This window comes from Podarcis cretensis (genome assembly GCF_951804945.1).
Source record: "Podarcis cretensis genome assembly, chromosome: 13".
Taxonomy (NCBI): domain Eukaryota; kingdom Metazoa; phylum Chordata; class Lepidosauria; order Squamata; family Lacertidae; genus Podarcis; species Podarcis cretensis.
This window is the reverse complement of record NC_137182.1, coordinates 12,715,263-12,736,540: the sequence shown is the minus strand read 5'-3', so window position 1 is coordinate 12,736,540 and position 21,278 is coordinate 12,715,263. Positions and strand designations below refer to the sequence as shown.

Genomic DNA, 21,278 nt, shown 5'->3' with positions numbered 1-21,278 from the left:
ACCTTGGCTGGAAGGAAAGGTGTCAAGTGTTCAGAGCTATTCTAAGCCAGTGTTAGAATCAACTAATAAACGTTTTTGTTTCTCAAAGTTTGAAGATTACAGGTGGTTCTCACTGAGAAAACTGTATTCCCCTAAGTTACACATTCCATTTGCAAGTCCAGTGCTCCAGCACTTTTTAAAAACTCAAGCAGATGTTCTAGCAATGTGTTCTATTAATATTTTATGCCCCTGATAGCCATATGAAGGTATTTTATCCTCCTTTGTACTTTAACTCTTCTATCACCTTTTCCATCCTATTTACGCATGTTATGTTGTCTATAAATATTCACACCACTATAAATTTACTAGCCTCAAAGGTGACAAGTGCACTTTCGTTAAAAACTACTTTTTAAAAAATGAAGAGGGGAAAAAAATCTGCTGCTGCTGAAAAAGTCATTTTTTAAAAGAAGCCAAACCATTCATCAGTAAACCAGCAGGTGGGTAGATGTACTTTCATTATCCAAATGTAGCAGCTGCAAATGACTGACTGCCATTATTGTTTTGGTCTTGGGAACAATTCAGAGAATCATAGGATTAACCACAATGTCAGGGGGGGGGGATTTACTTCTTTTTAATATATCAATCTTCTCCATTGCATTCAATGTACTCTTGAAAGCTGGAGGAGTTTCAAAAGCAGTTCATGTAGAGGCACAATGTGAAAAGACCGGAAGTCCTGCTGGGTGCACCTAACTGTGGCCTTGCCTTCTTAAAATACTGGTTGGAAACATCATCTTCCTTTGAACTGTAGCAGTTTTCATTTCCTAAGAAGTCAACAATTCAGCTTTAGTAAGTGAACTAATTCTATTTGCAGCTGTAGACAATGAAGGTGGCTGCCTATCTTCTCTTTTAGTTAGAAATTGTCAGGGTAATATTGAACAAGACAGCTACCTTAATACCGTAAGGTTGCAGTGGTTAATAAACATTTGTGCGTCCCAAATTTCCTCCCAACCAGTACATGTGCCTTGCAAACTGTGCATGAATCATCTGCTTCCAAACAGATAGCCCCATCACAGCAGAGGCCACGTAAGGTGTCTGCTCCCATTCAGAGAAAAGCAATTATCATACAGAACAGTGGAAAAACTAGTTCCCAACCTACCTGTAGACTTGTTCTGACTGTCACAATCAGCTTCAGCCAGGATGGAAATTTCCCTATCATTTTGCTGAGGAATGATACTATTGTATCCCCGTAGTCAGGTTTGTGAAATTCAGCTTCATTTAACCCATCAATTAATATGATGAAATCTTCATCGGGGATCTTTCGTTCTGAGAGTTTGGGAATAGGGAGGTGGGAGGAAGATATGGACAGAAAGGTTCAACTTATGCTTTTAAAATGATGTCGCAGTCGTGTGTAGTGCTATCAAGGTAAACTCATGCTTTTCACTACCTTTATGAAGGCTTTCCAAGGGCTCCAGAACTCCTCTCCGGAATGAAGCTAAGGGATCCTGAACACAGGACCGCAAGCTGAGCATGCTCTGTAGATGGGGCTCCCGTAACAGCTGCTCTCTGTAGGCAGTGAACTGTGGGGAGCGGCAGAGCAAGGCTGCCACATTGTGTACAAATTCTGGCACAAGGCAGGTGTAGGCATTATCAGCCTGGCAGTAGTGGTATGCAACAACCTGCAAAAGGGGAATCAAACATCAGTTTCTCAGCGGACAGACGTTAAAAAGTAGCCACATTTGCCTGCTAGTTTCCCTCACTCTAACAAGAAGGAGGATCCTGTCTTTGACATAAATGTCTTTGACATGAGGGGCAGAGTGACTAGGTTCACACCTAGACCATATATTTAAAGCACCCTTAAAGCAACTGTGAAGGGACGCAGGTGGCGCTGTGGGTTAAACCACAGAGCCTAGGACTTGCCGATCAGAAGGTCGGCAGTTCAAATCCCCATGATGCGGTGAGCTCCCATTGCTCGGTCCCTGCTCCTGCCCACCTAGCAGTTCGAAAGCACGTCAAAGTGCAAGCAGATAAATAGGTACCGCTCCAGCGGGAAGGTAAACGGCGTTTCCGTGCGCTGCTCTGGTTCACCAGAAGCGGCTTAGTCATGCTGGCCACATGACCCGGAAGCTGTGCGCCGGCTCCCTCGGCCAATAAAGCGAGATGAGCGCCACAACCCCAGAGACAGCCACGACTGGACCTAATGGTCAGGGGCCCCTTTACCTTTACCTTATAGTGTAATAAATAGTTGTTAAGTATCTGTAGCGGGACTTAAAGTACAGTGGTGCCCCGCAAGACGAACGCCTCGCAAGACAGAAAACCCGCTAGACGAAAGGGTTTTCCGTTTTGGAGGCGCTTCGCAAAACGAATTTCCCTATGGGATTGCTTCGCAAGACGAAAATGTCTTGCGAGTTCCTGCGGGTTCCCCCCCCTTTTTCTCCCCTTTTCCTAAGCCGCTAAGCCGCTTATCACCTGATCCGCTGATAAGCCGCTTAACAGCTGATCGCTAAAAGCCACTAAACCGCTAATAGCGTTAATCCGCTAAGCTGTCAATGGGCTTGCTTCGCAGGACGAAAAAACCGCTATACGAAGAGCCTCACGGAACGGATTAATTTCGTCTTGCGAGGCACCACTGTACACTATTCCTTTCCCTTGCTTTGCTTCATCCATATGAAAGAAAAACAGAATGAAAAGTTTGGGTGGGGAAGTAATACCTGGGCAGCAAGCCTCCTCATAGCCTCCTCCTGACGCCTGCGCATTTCTGGGGTTCCAGGGCAGCTTCCACTTGTGATGGAAGAGTGAGCAGAAGGTGGTTGAGTGAGGGGGAGCTCTCTGTTTGCATCAACATCTGCAATGGAGAAAAGGCGGAAAGATGGACTTAGACTGGAAAGAGTGAGAAGCAAACAATTCACATCTATGCACCCTAGAAGGAGACCATATAACACCGGTCTTGAGAAGCAAGCAAATCACATCTATGCACCCTAGAAGGAGACCATATAACACCGGTCTTGAAAGACCTACACTGGCTCCCAGTACGTTTCCAAGCACAATTCAAAGTGTTGGTGCTGACCTTTAAAGCCCTAAACGGCCTCAGCCCAGTATACCTGAAGGAGCGTCTCCAACCCCATCGTTCTGCCCAGATGCTGAGGTACAGTGCCAAGGGCCTTCTGGCGGTTCCCTCATTGCGAGAAGCAAAGCTACAGGGAACCAGGCAGAGGGCCTTCTCGGTAGTGGTGCCCGCCCTGTGGAACGCCCTTCCAGCAGATGTCAAAGCGATAAACAACTACCTGACATTCAGAAGACATCTTAAGGCAGCCCTGTTCAGGGAAGTTTTTAACGTGTGATATTTTACTATATTTTTGGTTTCTATGGAGGCTGCCCAGGGTGGCTGGGGAGGCCCAGCCAGATGGGCGCGGTATAATTAATAAATTATTATTATTATTATGCACCCTAGAAGGACAGCTCGATTTCCCTTACACAAGCCAACATTTGTAAACAGCAGGTCATGGAAAACAGGAGTCAAATAAAGGAATGTAGGAGTGGGCAGCTGGACATTAAGGCAATGCAGCCAAAATGGCACCATATAAAACTAGAATAGCCTACAGTCCCCAGAATGAAATTACCACAGTACCTCTCCACCATCAATAAAAGCATTTTTCTATTAGGCTTTTTATGTCACCCTGAAGGCTCTTGATGCATAAGTACTACCAAACCTATTCAAAGCTTTGTACATTAAATAAACCCAAGCTGACATATATTCCTGGCCACTAAAAATAGCTTTCCAAAACATCCTCTGGCTTGAACACAGTATGATTTCCAGAGGAAGAAGTCTTAATTGTGGAGAAGTCACTAAGAACTCTTTGTATCTGTCCTCATTGTAAAGATTGGCACCCAAATGTTTCAGTATATAGGCAGATAGCTGCCAGCACTCTTATCTGAGCTGTAGTAAGTGGAAAGACAAGTCTAGATTCAATGGAAAGAAAAGCTGAATTTCTAGCAATTCCAAGCTCTTATAGTATATGACTGGAAAATGAATAGTTCAGAATCCCTATAATTTCTCACACCTACAAATGCAAGGAACTGTCCCAACCTGCTTGTGTACAGGATATAGGAGCACATCTCCATTAGATAATATGTAACCTATATAAGCACACAACAGATTTATCCAGTTAGTACATCTCTTCGCTTACGTTTTGGGGATGCATGGGGGCTGTCAGAAGCAATCTGCCTCATCCGTGTGCCATGGCAGCTCAGCGCAACCAGTCTGGAGATGATTGCTGTCTTGCCAAAGCCTATATTTCCAACGATCACCACACCTCTGTTCACACTGGCATCAGCACTCTGCAATTGTACATCTATCTCTTGGAACACCCAGTCCCGGCCAACAAATACAGATTCTGTGGTGATGCTGGGCACCTCAAAAAGCAGCGGTTTCAGAGAGATGTCAGGAGGTCTGTAAGGTGCAAAGCGTACTGCAAAGGGGGGGAAAAACACGTGTACAATTCAGGAACTATAATTAGTTATGGCTAAGGAAGCGCTGAGTGCCACCTTCTAGTCCTGAACAATGGTGAGCTTTTCAAGGGATTCATTTGAATTTAGGTATCATTGGCTACTACAGCACTGCTCTGTTCAAATGCAGAGAAGTTGGAAAATTTCAGAAAAGGCGGAAGGAAATACAATTCGATGGGAAGGGATTTTTTTTTTTTGGGGGGGGAGGATCCCCAACGGCCTCATACCACCTTCACTTTTGAACACTGACTATAAAAACAGGGGTGGGTGGATTTCCCTTCCTCTATTTTGGATATTCTGATCTGTCTTTCAATAGTTATGGAGCTTTTAACTGTTTTTAAGATTCTGTCACTATGGAAGGACATTGCAGATACAAAGGCCCACCCACCACCCCACATACATTTGAAAAGGTTTCTCTCCCTGCCTCTTTTAAAAATATATAAAGTAATCTTTCTTAATATAGAGTCTTTTTTGCCATAGCTGGGGAATCCCCCAGTACTTATAAGCTCTCATACTGTATGTGGATAGCACCATTTATACTGTCCTTTTAGTGGCCAAAAGGGCGGTAAATATTTTTTTTTTTTTAAATCCTACTACTTTAAAGTAGGATTTCCCAAACGTGGGTCTTCAGCTGGTTTTTTATTTGTTTTGTTTTTTGGTGTGTGTTTTTTGGACTACAACTCCCATCATCCCTAGCCAGCAGGTCAGTAATGATGGGAATTGTAGTCCAAAAACAAATGGAGACTCAAGTTTGGGAAACCTTGCTTTAAAGCAACTCCAATTATGTTTTGGATAGCTCAGGATAACTTACTGTAGTGCAGCCAGAGATAGCCCAGGCTACACTAGGCTCCTTCTCAGAATGTGGACACCTTCAGTAGGCATCTGTACTAGGGTGGTAGCTGCTAAAGACCCCGGGATATGTCACAGCTGCACACACATAATGCTTACCTCTTAGGTCCTGTTGTGTGCGAGCACCAGCCATACTCTGACGAGGCATCCGTAGAGATGTTCGTAGGGGAGCATGCCTCTGTTCATCTAGATAAGCTAGATCTTCTAAATGGGCTGAGCTTGTGGCTGCCAATGAATAGAATGCTTGATGAGACACACTTTTGGGATTGGTATTAAGACATTATAGTAAATATACAGCACAAATATACAGCACATATTCAATACATATTGAAGGGTGATGGGAAAAGGCACCATATTCAAAAGTGTAGTGTTTTGTCTTCAAAAGGAAGAATCAGAGGCATACCGAAAGTGCGCTGGAGATTCTTCTTCCTTAACCTGCGGTTTGAATTTCATATATGCCAGGCCCACAAACGTGGGCATGCTTTGCCCAAAACTGTTGGGTGGGCCAACCTCCAGGGCCTGGCAGGTTTAATTTGGCCTACAGGTTGGAGGGTCTCCACCCCTGGTGTACAGCATCTGAGCTGTGCTCATTGGATCAAAGCAAATAATTCATGCTCTTTAACACAGGACCAAAGAAAAGTCAACAAAAACTCTTCATCAGATATGTTGGTCATGCTTATTAGAATGTTAAAGGTAAAGGTACCCCTGCCCGTATGGGCCAGTTGTGACCGACTCTAGGGTTGCGCGCTCATCTCGCTCAAGAGGCCGGGAGCCGGCGCTGTCCGAAGACACTTCCGGGTGACGTGGCCAGTGTGACGAAGCTGCAACTGGCGAGCCAGCACCAGTGCCGCACACGGAAACACCGTTTACCTTCCAGCTATAAAGTGGTACCTATTTATCTACTTGCACTTAGGAGTGCTTTCGAACTGCTAGGTGGGCAGGAGCTGGGACCGAACGACGGGAGCTCACCCCGCCGCGGGGATTCGAACCGCCGACCTTACGATCAGCAAGTCCTAGGCACTGAGGTTTTACCCACAGCGCCACCCGCGTCCCACTATTAGAATGTTAGTATCTATTAATTTAGAAAAAGATAGAAATGTAAACCTGCAGGTTTCTAAAGACTGTAGAGAAAGATTCCTTAAATTAATTATGTTAACTTCCCTAAGCAAAATGACCTAAAAGTAGCCACTTGTTTATTTCTTTGGCCCTAGATTGAGTAGTTCCAAAAGAATATATATCATGTCAGGTACTATATCTAGAGTTCATACAGGGTTGGACCTTCCTTTCCTGGGATTTATTTATAAGTATATTGGAGCCTGAAACCTTGCGGTAAATAGATTCCCAACTCTCTCAGTGACCCTTTTGCAGTTTGATGAGGCAAACACTTCATTGCCATGAATATTTCCATCCGGCTATAAAATGCCTTCATGTCACCTAATGGTAGGTGTATGCAATGCCTGAAAATAGATGCATTTCAACCCTGATAACTAGGTGGAGGCAGCTCTTTGTTCATAAGGCCAAAATATATGTTACAGAGAAACCACAGGTCAAAAATAGCTTCTCACCCATAAACCACAGCCTGGAGCAAGCAATTATTTCTCCACCTGGCCAACTTCAAAGGGCTGTTGTGAGAATAAAATGATATAGCAGCATACTGTAATGCACCTTTAGCCTGATTAGTTCTTTAGAAGGCTTACATAGAAAACAATGATGTTGTACACTGTAAATATTCTCAGCTGAAATGAAGGAATGCTGAATGGCTTCAGTCACTAACAATGCAAAATACTTAAGGCCCAATGCACACAAAAATCACTCAATCTATATTTTCCTTTTACTCAGCCCACAAAAGAGAACTGCAAGAGAGGCATTCAGATTGTGTGGAACAGGAAAAAGAAAACCTGCACAGAATGTATATGTAATTTTAAGTATAATATACAACCACACAAAGCAAAAGAGGTGTCACTTGCATTTGCATTTTGTAAAATACTTTTGAGCTTTTATTGAACGAATAAATACAATAAACAAATTGCTTAGATGCTTTTAAAATGTTGTTTTGAACAGTTCCACAGTAAAAATAAATAAATGTTGAAGTATTATTTCAGCAGAAAGGTGGAGAATATATGGAGAACAGTTATGGTCAAAGGAGAGAAAAATGACCTCTTTGTCCTAAGAAGCATGTCAAAGATTTCTATAGATATGAGGCTATTTTGGGCAATGAAGATGACTGATTTATAGAGCATAATTGGTGTGCATGTTGCTTTGCTGAGTTACAAGAGGCAATGTCCTTTTGCCAAAGGGATATAATCTATAATTAGACACAATGGAGACAACAAAGGAAGGAGAGCGAAGTGGACGCAGGCAGGGGAAAACAGGAAAAGAATATGTGCTACTTCAGTTAAAGATACTTAGGCTTAGGTACAGTAAGGCACAAGAACTAGGAGAGTGGCCTTGATCACACAATGTGAAACTGGCAGCTGCTTCGCTCCTCTCTCTCCCTGCTGCTGTGCTACGAAGAGCTAAGCCAGGAGCTTAGCATTACAAGCAAATCTGGGCTTGGGACTTGTCTCTCCCAAACAAACCACAAATGGCAAGCCATGAACAGAGCTTCGTTACAGATCATGGCTTGTCTGGAGTGAGACAAATCACAAGCCCCGTTTCAGACACAACGCTAAGCCAAATCACTTAGCTCCTGATAGTGAAGGAGGCAGAGGAGGAAGGGATCAGCCAGGTGGCCAGAATTTTCTTGTTCAAGGTAAGCCAGTTTAACTCAGCATTACATGCAAACCAGGCTACTGTGTCAAAGGCTTCACAAAAAAGTAGATTTTGAGGGGGTCATTGAACGAAGTAAGGTGCTCTGGGAGGAAGTTGAGCAAGAGAGGAAAGGGGGGCTGGAAATGTTTAAGGGAGCAGGAGATCTTCAGACAGCTGAGGGTGGCAAAGACTGGAGAAATGAAAGTTATCATGATCTAGATACCAGTACAGTGGTGCCCCGCAAGACGAATGCCTCGCAAGACGGAAAACTCGCTAGACGAAAGAGTTTTCCGTTTTGGAGGTGCTTCGCAAAACGAATTTCCTATGGGCTTGCTTTGCAAGACAAAAATGTCTTGCGAGTTCCTGTGGGTTTTTCCCCCTCTCCCCCCCTTTTTCTAAGCCGCTAAGCCGCTTATCCAATAAGCCGATAAGACGATAAGCCGCTAATAGCGCTAATCTGCCAAGCCGTCAATGGGCTTGCTTCGCAAGACGAAAAAACCGCTAGATGAAGAGACTCGAGGAACCGATTCTTTTCGTCTTGTGAGGCACCACTGTATAGCCTACAATCTTAAACCTTTTACTGCCCGCCCCCCATTTATATTAGCCAATGCCTTGCGGTCTAGGATCCATTGGAGTTTGGAGGGGGGCTGCTGAAATAAACATTTTATTTCACTGATATCATGACTTTTCCCCACGAAATCATACCATATCCAAGCCTGCTCAACTCTAGCAAGACTTCTGGATCATGTGTCTTCAGGTCATGCTGTCAGATTTAGTTTCCAGGTAACACTTAATCACAAGTTATTGCAAAAGAAAAAGAGAAGCAGAGCTTGTGATAAAACTTTCCAAGAGTGAAGGAAATATAGCTTAACTAGGATTAAAGGTACTTAATGATTCTATAAAGCCCTTGTGATATAAACTAGGGATGGGCAAACTTCCCTCAGTTCAGTTTGGAAATGAGTCACCAGCTATTTTAAATTGACTTTTAATGTACTATATCAGATTGGTTCAAAATCCCACCTATCTTTTGTCCTAAGCCCTGAATATTAATTTCAGCTCCAAAATAAGTGCACCCTGCCCCAAAGGGGGATGTTTAAGACTCACAGACAAGGTGAGCAAGTCTAGTGATGTCTCAAACTTCGAGGGGGAAAAAGCTATGCAGCCTTTAGGTTTGTTTAACCAAGTAAGTTCTAGGAAGCTTCCTAACTCAAGCAACCAATAGCATTTGCAAATAATTTTATTACAGGCTTTGCTAACTTCCCCTAGCTCAGTGATTCCCAAACATTTCCTCCATGGACCACTTGAAAATTGCTGAGGGTCCTGGCAGACCATTTAGTAGTTTTTTCTGCCTGTTTTAGTAATTGTAGTGCACTAGATGCTGTATGAAGGGACGCGGGTGGCGCTGTGGGTTAAACCACAGAGCCTAGGACTTGCCGATCAGAAGGTCGGCAGTTTGAATCCCCGCGACGGGGTGAGCTCCCGTTGCTCGGTCCCTGCTCCTGCCAACCTAGCAGTTTGAAAGCACGTCAAGTGCAAGTAGATAAATAGGTACCACTCCAGCGGGAAGGTAAACGGCGTTTCCATGCGCTGCTCTGGTTCACCAGAAGCGGCTTAGTCATGCTGGCCACATGACCCGGAAGCTGTACAGCCAATAAAGCAAGATGAGCGCTGCAACCCCAGAGTCGGTCACAACTGGACCTAATGGTCGGGGTCCCTTTACCTTTACCTTAGATGCTGTATGATCTTTAATTGTCCTTTTTATCAACACACTGTGGACCATCTGAATGAAATTTGTAGACCACTGGTAGTCCGTGGACCACAGTTTGGGAACCCCTACACTAGCTTATGTTTTCACCTCTCCTTTATAATGAAACAAAAGACTTTTCTCCAGTGCCTCTGCGTCCAGCACTGAGACATCTGGGAAGAAATTGTTGAATGGTTACTTTAAATGTAAAGGTTCATCATTGTTCCACCCGATGTGTATGTCTTTAAGGGGCCAGAGCAAGATAACGAGACCCAGCTTTACAGCTGTGAAACATAGCAGGTGCTGCTGAGTTGCATTGATTAAGGGGTGTCAGCATTTGCATGTAGTATATAAGGAGCAGCACCTAGCTCTCCCATTACCCTGGGGGTTGGGTTGGTGGTTGGGTCTGGTTTGTTGTTGATGTATTTAGTGTATAAGGAGTTTTTGTAATTAAAACCTTGTTTAAGTTATTTTTGAGTCCCTTTTTAATGCATGGTCTCCCCAGCAAGCTCTCTGCAGCGCTAACATACTGCAAATAGCCAACAGAAATGTCCCCCACCCATGTGCATAATTTCATTTCTCAGGTGAGGCAAATTATGAGGGAAACAACATTTGATGGGCATCTCTCCCAAGCATACAAGCTCAGCAAATCTGTGTCCCAAACCAGTATCTATTAGTTTCTGCAATATCACTGATATAAACCTTTTGTGGTTCTCCGGGTACTACTTGAGGTCTGTTACTCAAGCACCAACCATTTTGTGTGTGGGTTCTGTTCCCGGCTCCCGTGTGCATCTGCTGAATGCGCATAAGTGTGCCCTGCCCCCATTGCACCACCACCCCGGTTCTACCTCTTCCGGGTCCAAAAGGACCCACGTCTCAGCAATCATACATCAATTGGACTATTGAGAATTCCATTCCTCCTGTGCTACAGATGTGTGGGATTGTTACATATCACATGTCTGTTTACATTCCAGCACTGATTATTGGAGTCTTGTATAGCTATTGTTTTTGCAGTTCTCTTTGCAGAGAGAGAAGCCATGTTTTTCTTTGTTCTGCTACGTTTGATTTAATTTGCAATAAATTAGGCTTAGATGTTACTCCTCAAGGCTGAGCTTCTGTTTGGACTCTGCTAGTCGTGTGCTCATGTCTTTGGGACATGACGGAACCGGAGTGATGAATCCCGGGCAACGCTTCATAGGGAGGAAGCACCAGTTTCGGCGTTATCACCCAACATGGACGCGCCTAAAATGGTCGCTGCCTGCATGTGAAATTCTTCTAGGGAGTCACTCATCAATTTAGGATTGGCGACTACCCAATAGAAATGTTTGACTTAGAACTAGTTGGAAGTAAGGCAGACCCAGACTGGATTAAAATTGTTCCTAGGAGTAGGGGAAATGACAGAATATTAGAGTTTGTAGTGGCCTTGTGCAGTCTTATTTTGGCTCCCCTCCGCTCCCAATTTCACTACTTGGTTCACGCAGCATCACTCTTTAGCAGCTTTTCATTAATCTCTCATTAGCACATTTAGAAATTTATGTGATTTAATTAAATACGAGGGTTAAATTGAACAAAGAGCAAGTGACATCGTGCAATACTTCTGAAACTATTAGGAGTGGAGATGTTGCTTTGTGTAATCCTTCAGCAAGTTTCTCATGGTCAAGGACACAACTGAGGTAGACATAGACAGGATCCATGGGACACAAAACTAGAAGACACTGGATAACTTGAAATGTAAAGTTAGTGTGGGATGTTATTTCAGAAATAATATTTTAAACACCTGAAGCATTCACACAATTTTTTACAGGGGTGATAAAAATGTAAGTAACGAGTTTCTGGCTCACCATTAATTACAATTTACCTTAGCACTTAATGAGAATTTCTTACCTGCTACGGAGTTTGGGCGAGGCATAAGGTAGAGTGGAATGGATTGTACTGACTGGGATAAAACAGTCTCTAAGTTCCTTTCAGGGATCTTGTTCAAACTGTATGTAGAGGCCGTCATGTTTTCATCCACTCGATATAAACAAGAGTCTATGCTGGATTTTTGAGACTGCCAAGGTTTCAAGTTTCCTCCAGATCCTAATTCTTTACTGCTTTCCCCTCCATACTTAGCACGATCCATATTTTCAGAATAGCTTGTCAGTGTTGCTGTAACAAACAAACAGAGAACATGAATAACAAAGGAGGCAGTTAATTCAAGTGTGACTCTACAGATGAAGGAAAGGATTGCCATGGTCCAACCATGTCTATTTCTTCAGCACCCTTATAAGAGTATGAATGCAGCCGTTGCACTTTCTGGCCTGCTACCCCACTGCTGATCTGTATACTATCCACTCCTGTCTGCTGTGGGGCAAGCCTAGATCTCTGGTGAGCGATGGGACCAACAGTGTTAAGGCTAGAGCAGGGAGGTGGTGCTGCAGAACCTTCAGGCACAACTTCTAGGTGTGGTCTCTCAGTTAACATTCTGACAACCCTAAGATAATTTTGCACTGCATTCAGATACCAAAAAGTGAACTGTACATTCATAGATTATGGAATCCAAATTGGTCCGCACAACAAAATGTTGCAGTTAAGCCACTCTCTCCCAGATATATGCCCTTCCAACCTGCAATATGGACAATTATTTGTACTTGCTCTGGATTTTGCAAAAAAACAAACAAACCATTAAATGAAAAAGACCAGGATCTTTCCTGATACCTTTCGGGTTTTATCTGTTTTGTTTTCTGCAAAACTTGAAGTTCAGTCTGCTGATACCTGCCCCTTCCTCTTATGCATGAGTGTTTGTCTACTGTGGCTAGGCAAGCATGTATATTTTCCCTTGACAATCAGAAAGAGAATATAAGATGACATATGGCAACTATTCTGCCACATAAATGCAAGTTTTGGAATTACAGGGGAGATGAATATGCAAATATACATTTGCAGTTTGAAAAATATAACAACACAAATGGTATTTAAGGAAACATTAAGGTCACAAAGGCCAAACTGTTAGTTGCTGGAGTTCATCATTAAGCAGAAGTTTTGCTCTTACAACATAATATATACAGGAGCCCTGACTTTTCTTCTCAGCTGTTCTGTTCATCAATCTGTTCATTGCTACAGTGAACTCAAGATGACGGCTACTTCCCACTTCTCTGTCATTCTCTCACATTACCTCCAACGGGGTTAATTTAGCTATCATTCAAAAAGGACACTATCACTGGGTGGAACTCAACACTGCACTAAGGCAATTTGTTCCACCAGGGCAAGCATTTCAGCTTGCCAGATGAAACGATCCCCACTCTCCTGACTCCCCCAAACCAATTATGGGGGGCAAGCAGGAGAAGAACGAGAATCCCCATTGTGCAAAGAGGAGCCTTTGCACAGGGATTTCGCTGACAGGACTCATTGGTTGACTCCCAGCCACTGGCTCTGGGCTTCTGTGTATGCAGGCATTATATCACCCAGCCCTGAAATATGAAATTTGGAGTCTATTCTCTGCTGTTTAGATTTCAATCTGAGGCAAAGGAGAATTCTACACTTCACAGCCCTCAAGCTATGTCCCTGCCACCCCCAATGCATATGATCCTCCAAGCCTCTTTCTTTTCCATCCACTTACTTGGCTGCTCCTGCTGCTTTGGCTGAAAGAGGTAAAGGTAAAGGTACCCCTGCCCGTACGGGCCAGTCTTGACAGACTCTGGGGTTGTGCGCCCATCTCACTTAAGAGGCCAGGGGCCAGCGCTGTCCGGAGACACTTCCGGGTCACGTGGCCAGCGTGACATCGCTGCTCTGGCCAGAGCCAGAGCCAGAGCCGCACACGGAAACGCCGTTTACCTTCCCGCTGGTAAGCGGTCCCTATTTATCTACTTGCACCCGGAGGTGCTTTCGAACTGCTAGGTTGGCAGGCGCTGGGACCGAGCAGCGGGAGCGCACCCCGCCGCAGGGATTCGAACCGCCGACCTTTCGATCGGCAAGTCCTAGGCGCTGAGGCTTTAACCCACAGCGCCACCTGCGTCCCTTGGCTGAAAGAAGGAGTGAGGAAATAAGTGATAGACATTTCTCTCGACTCTCCATCTTCCCAGCACATTGTACTTCTCTGTGTGCTTGCATCCAGCACATTGCATAGCAGTGCAGCAGGCACCAGAGCTGGAGATTGGGGTGAAGGGTGGGAAGCGGCTTGCTATTGCTATTGCCTCCACTGCACTGGATCTAGCAGCCAGGCACATGGGTGCCGTCATGCGTTGGAAGGGAGTTTGGAAAAACATGGGTGAATGAGAGCAAGCGAGGAAGACGTTTGTGGGGTGGAAGGGGAACAGATGGAGGTGGGATTGGAGCCCACTGCACTGTCAAAGACATTGTGGAGTGTGCATGATGAGGTCCAGTTTGGCTCGCAACTGGCCAAGGAATAAACAAACCAATTACCTAAGCCCAATTATGAGCTTGACCAGAGGAACTTCCCCCACCCTACACAAATCTGGTCAACTAGATTTTTCTAGATCTTTTTAGTGTATACACCACCGTATGAAATTATCTTAGCAAGCTATAAACAAAGGCAGTCCAACTTTTCATACCAGGTGGGCCGCAAGAGTACTCTGACATGGAACCCACAGGCTGCACAATTTGACACTCCACGCCCCACCCTTTCCAAAGAGAGGCTCCGGCAGGGTCCTAGAGCCCTCCCACCACTTCCCAAATTTGGGAGCGCACTAACTATGCTTTGGAAGGAGGACTCCAGGACCCTACCAGAGCTTTGCTTTAGAAAGGAAGTGTGAGGGCTGGGGGGCAGGCAGAAAGAATGTAGTTGGTCAAGGGAGTGGTGGATCCAAACAGGCTGAAAATCTCTGCTTTATGGGTTATGAGAGAGGCAGAGAGAAAATGCAATTGAAGTGAGATAATATGCAGACTCAACATGGACCGACAAATGTAAGAACGATAAACTTAGTTTGCAACAAATTTCCTTTGAGGCTTCTATTGCTTCCATTAGTAATCTTTGTTATGAGTTTGGCTGCCTTGATTAGCACAAATGAACCTATTGTTAAACCAATGGGTAGCCAGGGACTTCCCCTTCCATGCCTTTGAAATAAGGCACCCATCAGAGTTTAGAGGAAGGACAGGATGAACACTAGAAGCAGATGGGGAGAGAGATGCTGAGGTCAGACAGATCTGGACACAGATGGAGGTAGACAGGCAGGCAGATGTGAGTTCAACTGCACTGGCTTCTACTGGGGAGCTGCCTTGGGTCACCAGTTTTACTGCCTGTTTTTGAAATCTATTTCCTTTTACTATGCTTGTAAATAAAACAGATACTTCAGTGACAACTTAAGTATGTAGCGTACTTTCATTCAAAGGAAACTAAATCCCATAGTACAGTTCCCTGGATTTCTCATACTTGAGAAAGTATGGAGTACTTAACCCTAGCATCAGAAGTAGAGCAATGTTTCTTTCAGGAGAAACTGTGATGTGATGTGATTTAGCCAATATGTAGAAAATTGCCGCAGCACTTCTAGCAGAAATCAGGGTATCCCACTAGGAGATGAAGATGGCTTAAAGCAACCCTGAAGGCTGCACAGGAATAGGTGAAAGCCTTGCTTGCTCAGCAGCTAAAGGGATCAAAGCTGACCTAAAAGCCCAGCTGCACAGATCCCATCTGAGTCTGGTTAAGACATTCCACAAGATGTATGAGTATCTAATGAGCTTGGACTGGAGTACTACAGTCAGATGCTGAAAATAAGCAGGCTTTATCTACCTTCTGGCCTTCCAATGCAAACAAGAGCAAAAAGCTATATGAATAGCTGCTGACTAGTGAAAGTGCAACCTATTCTAATAGTGGCTTGAAGGAGATTTAGTTGTAGCCATTGGTGAGGGGGAAACCCTTAAACTTTTTCACCTTGTGTGAAAGCCTCATGTAAAGGCCTTGGTGGGATGGATCAAATCTCTTACAGTAGGATTAATTCACAAGCCTGTGGAAGCTAGGCAGTCTGAGAAGCATATCTGCCTCGTATTGAGACCATGCTCAGGAAAATGGAGATGACAGAAAGAAACAGAAACTACTGGCAGTTAGCCTGAATGGCTCAACTTCTCAAGTCCAGCAAGAGATGAAGACTTCATCCCAGATGAAGACTTCAGGGCTTTTGATCAAAGGTTTAGATCAAACCACCAGTCAGAGTGGGCCAGAAACCAGAGCAGGAATGACAAGAGGAAGAAAGAACAAGGAGGACTCTGTGAGAGAAGTTGCAGCGGATTTGGAGAGACTTATGAGCCAGACCTACCAAGATGCCACTGAAGCAAAACAGAACACTGAATGAGCATTTGATTAGAATTTTCACGTGATCCTCATGGAAATGAACCAAGCAGTGAATATTTCTGCAAGAACAGACTCCTCCAGTGCAGCCTCTGGTTAAAGAAATGTGGTTCGTCAAAGGAATGGTGTTGGGTGAGCACAAATCTTTTTTTTTTCTCATTTGAAACAAATATACTACAAACTTGCTTGCTATTTTAGAATTTACTTTTGGACACACGTGGCTTTCACACACGTGAAAAGGGTAACTCTAATCTGTTTTCTAGACACACTTGTATCAACCTTTTTGCCTTTCATTGTTTCAAACAAGAAATTCTAACAATTTATAATGGGGAAGTATATATTAGAATTATTTTGATAACTTTTCTACTGCAGAGAATAGAGTAAGGGCTGAGAGGTAAATGTCTTACACTAAGAAATTGGCAGCTAAAACTTTTATTACTAAGGCAACAGAAAATGTTGAATATGACAAGATAGTGCTATACTGATACACATAAACCTGTCCTCTTTCCCATGTCTTTTAAAAAGCTGGTTAAGTATTTTAATGATTAGGGGAACAGAGGAGTGACAGGACAAGTTAAGGCAATTCTAACTTCTACTTGAAAGAAGTAAGAAGAGCTATGGCTCTCTTCCTCCAACACTACAAAATACACACCTTCCACATTACTTCATAAACTGTGTTGTAGAAAGCTGTTGAGATCATTTCTGTCAGATAACCAAGAGGCAGACATTTGCCAGTCCCTGAGTTGATAAGATTGCGCTCCAGTGGAAGTCTCTCTGGTACCACATCAATAGCTTCACTAGCTGGTACTATTGAGAGGTAACACAGATTATATCTACTCTCTCAGTTCTGATTTTCCTGAACACTCTGGGAATCAGGGTTACTGCAGATGGAAGCAAATTTCTGAGCCAAGGTGACAACAGCAGTTAGGTCCCCTTTGCACCTTGGCACAAGGACCTGGAGAAGCTTTGCACTTTGTTGCTAACAGGAGAAACAAAACAGTACTGTGATAGGGATTCTGCAGTTGATCATGACTCTGTGAAATACATTTATTTTGAGAGACTGCTTCTCTTGATCCAAGCTCTGCAAGTTAACTGGAGGGCTCATCGACTGAGCATCCCGTGGATATACTCTACCCCAAAGAAAGGTTAGAATGACAAAGAGTCTTGTTGCATAATGTTGCATAATGAATTATTATGGCATATGCTTTTAATCGACCGAAGTCCACTTCACCCAATGAATGAAATAATATCCTCAGGGTATGTGTGTGGGTGTGTGAGTGTGGGTGTGGGTGTGTGTAAGTGGTCCATAGTGGGATCAAATGGCAATGAAATGCAAAAAGTACAATCTACAACTATTAAATTGACGCTTAGCTGTATGCAAAATAAGCACAGTGACCATTCATAACAGCAGCACTTTGTATTAATACAATCATCCTCTCATTACTGAGTTAATCCTGTAGTAGGAAAGGAAAGTATTGTTTCTTTTCATGCCTGAGCAAATAGAATCAGTAAGTTTTAATTCAGCAGTTTCATGCCAATTCTTCATGTCACTAACATTCTATTAAACATGATTCCAAGACACATAGCATTACTGGTGCCCGTGAACATGACTCACCTATTATGCCGCTGTCTCTGCTCTCAAGAGTAGAAGTGGGGCTGGTGACAGCTCCATAACTGCAGTCTTTTGCTATAACATCCTTGGTGCTAGTTTGAGGGAGGGTGGAGCAGGGACTACTGGCAGGTGGTGAAGCAGTGCTACTGGTCAGCGTGGAACAAGGACTTATTCGTTGGGACACTGCTGAGGTCTGCAAAATTGGAAATGGGAACAATTCAGTCGTTGCAATCTATTCATATAGAATTCAAACGCTGAACTCTGGCTCATACTTCAGCATCTATATAGTATAACAACAAATATACTGTATTTTTCGCTCTATAAGATGCACCAGACCATAAGACGCACCTAGTTTTTGGAGGAGGAAAACAAGGAAAAAAATATTCTGAATCCCAGAAGCCAGAACAGCAAGAGGGATCTGGCTTCTGGGATAGCCTCTTGCTGTCCTGGCTTATGGGACAGCCGCGTGCAGCCTCTCCCGGGCAGCGGGAGGAAGACTCCCCCAAGAGCCGTGCTCCCTTTAAAGAGCGCACAGAGCGTGTGTGCGGCTCTTGGGGGCTTTTCCCCGAGGAGGGAGAAGGGCAGCCCTTTTCCCTCCTCGGGGAAAAGCCCCCAAGAGCCACACACACGTTCCACGCAGCTCTTTAAAGGGAGTGCTGAGCAGAGCCACCCGCCTGCATTCACGCCATAAGACGCACACACATTTCCCCTTACTTTTTAGGAGGGGAAAGGTGCGTCTTATAGAGCGAAAAATACGGTAGTTGGCTGTTGGAATGTCATCTGGGCTAAGACAATGGTTCTAAAGTAACCTCTCTTACACTTCCAGGCCATTCTAAGTCCTACCATTTTCTCTTGGTGCAGAATACACTAAAATCACATTCTTTCAACAAAAACCTGCAAAATTAGTACAGGCTGCTGGTGTAATACTTGAAAGTACACCCAAAGTTGCATTGTATCTGGGACTGATAGCCTCCTCACATAATACCTATTTAAAATGCTATATTTTGATTGTATCCCACATACCTGCTATTTTGAGAGCTAGCCACAGAAAAGGCACACATAATTCTATTTTCTGCTTTCCCCCAGTAGTAAGCAAGACATATTTTAACCAGCATAATGTCATTATTTGCGCTAGATACGAGTACCGGAATGGTAGCATTTTGCAGAACATTGGCAAAAATGGTTTTCTACACAAGCAAGACAGCTGTGAAAGCCGAGAAGACTATTTGAGTTTCCTTCTATTTTAGCATCCCTGGCACAATATATACAGGAAATCCAATAAAGACTTGCAGTCTGGCACTTTCCCCAATGACTCTGCTCAGGAAGCTCTCTTGGCATCTGATTTTGCTTTGTAAGTGCTTCTTCCATTCACGAAATATGACAATGATTTTGTAGTCAGATAAAGAAGGATGTATCAAAACAGCTCCCCTTTTTCTCACAGGGAACATTTTTCATGCTAAATTCAATTTTTTGAAAAAGAGCAACCAATAAAGTATTTCCTTTACATAATAGAATAATCCAAAGCTGAAGGCGCATGAGGTCGGTCTTTATCAAAAAGGGAAGATTTACCGTATTTTTTGCTGTATAAGACTCACTTTTTCCCTCCTAAAAAGTAAGGGGAAATGTGTGTGCGTCTTATGGAGCGAATGCAGGCTGCGCAGCTATCCCAGAAGCCAGAACAGCAAGAGGGATTTCTGCTTTCACTGCGCAGCGATCCCTCTTGCTGTTCTGGCTTCTGAGATTCAGAATAAATTTTCTTCTTGTTTTCCTTCTCCAAAAACTAGGTGCGTCTTGTGGTCTGGTGCATATTATAGAGCGAAAAATACGGTATTTTACTTTAACTGTCTGCAAAACCATGTACAGCTCACCTGCACAGAGATGAGTGGCTTCAAGATGTCTAATTTGACAAATAATCTTGATTCTATTGAAGAAGAGAGTTTGTATGCTCAGCTTATAGCGTGCTGAAAAAGCCAGCTGCTTTAATTTTGCACATTTAAAATAAGTTACTTTTAAAAACCATCATAGGCCACCCACATTGCAGTCTGTGACAGTGTTCCTGCCAAAATGCACATGCCAACTCAGAACCAAAATTGGTACTGGTACTTGTTACTGCTCTCCAGTGCTCTGAGCCCTGATTAAGCATAAGGAATCTGAAACATTGGAGAAACAGATCAAATAGCATGTGTGCTACTCCTCAGCCATTAGTGCACCAATGATCTTGTCTTGCTTAATGTATTTGTGAGACCATTCCCACAGGCTTCCAGATGTACATGTCGATTGCAAGCAAACAAACCCTGGGAATGTTAAACTCTTTACTAGGGAAACTTTCAAAGCCTTTCCTGTCCAACATTTGTCTTATAACAGCAGACTTCTACCACATGTGGTGGCAATATAAAGAGCACCAATATATACAGAAACAGTTAACAGAAATGTTAAAGAAATTTTCGGTAATAGTGTTGCTCCTAACCTACTAGAATGTGTGATTATCTGCAAATATAAAAGCGGAAAATATATAAGAAGCTCTATTATATTTTATAACAATGGCCAGATTAACCCTTGCCACTAAGCGGAAGACATTTCTATGACTGAAAAATAGAATAGCATTGAAAAACAGGGTAGTAACTATACAAAAATTATACAAACAATGAAATTGGGAACCAAATGAAACATAACTCAACAATTTTGGGAGTGCTGTTATTAATAATCAGGAATACTTTGGTATTTCATTTGTTTTCTTCATATACATGTGTGTCATGTGTGTGTGGTCAAAATATACGTGTGTGTAGTCAAAGATGACTACGGGGTTCCGGCGCTCATCTCGCTTTCAGGCTGAGGGAGCCGGTGTTTGTCCATAGACAGCTTTCCAGGTTATGTGGCCAACATGACTAAACCGCTTCTGGTGCAACGGTCACCGTGACAGAAGCCAGAGCGCACAGAAACGCAGTTTACCCTCCCTCCACAGTGGTACCTATTTATCTACTTGCACTGGCGTGCCTTCGAACTGCTAGGTTAGCCAGGAGCTGGGATGGAGCAACAGCAACTCATCCCGTCGTGGGGATTCAAACTGCCAACCATCTGATCAGCAAGCCCAAGAGGCTCAGTGGTTTAGACCACAGCACCACCCACGTCCCTTATGTTATATGAATCTTAAATCAGGTGTATCATTTTTTTAATGATATAAAAAAATTGTTTAAGCATTATGGATGTGAGAAATGTCTGCAACTGACTCTTGTAAAGTAGGGCAATGAAAATATAGCCAGAATTAATTTAGAAGGACACTTGCTTGGGTATCTGTGAGGGAAGCGATAGAATTTGCTGCAGAAATTCTACTGCTGCTTGTGAAAATTCTCACTTCTTCGGAAAGCAAATACATAAGTGTGGCAAGAAGCAGAGCACCTCTTCACAATAAAGCAAAGAAAGGCAAGCATTTACAGTAGATACCAGAACACAAAATCTGTTAGTGACACAGAATGACTGGAGGCAAGAGAACCACTGCCAACAGCCCAAGCACCCACCTGAACCACCAGGGCTCTTAATTTTTTTATTGATTGTAAGTGGCT

At 43.6% G+C, this 21,278-nt stretch overlaps 1 protein-coding gene across 1 annotated transcript in view; it reads right to left on the bottom strand.

Annotated features, from left to right (window-relative positions):
• The window catches only part of TANC2 (tetratricopeptide repeat, ankyrin repeat and coiled-coil containing 2), a 199,074-nt gene that overhangs the window by 39,701 nt on the left and 138,095 nt on the right, over nucleotides 1-21,278 (bottom strand). The window contains exons 8-14 of the mRNA XM_079949186.1: nucleotides 17,722-17,911; nucleotides 11,711-11,974; nucleotides 5,431-5,556; nucleotides 4,164-4,445; nucleotides 2,688-2,821; nucleotides 1,424-1,655; nucleotides 1,136-1,302 (exon numbers count right to left, since the gene is read on the bottom strand). Coding sequence (XP_079805312.1) covers nucleotides 1,136-1,302; nucleotides 1,424-1,655; nucleotides 2,688-2,821; nucleotides 4,164-4,445; nucleotides 5,431-5,556; nucleotides 11,711-11,974; nucleotides 17,722-17,911 — 1,395 coding nt within the window. The remainder of the gene's footprint in view (nucleotides 1-1,135; nucleotides 1,303-1,423; nucleotides 1,656-2,687; nucleotides 2,822-4,163; nucleotides 4,446-5,430; nucleotides 5,557-11,710; nucleotides 11,975-17,721; nucleotides 17,912-21,278) is intronic.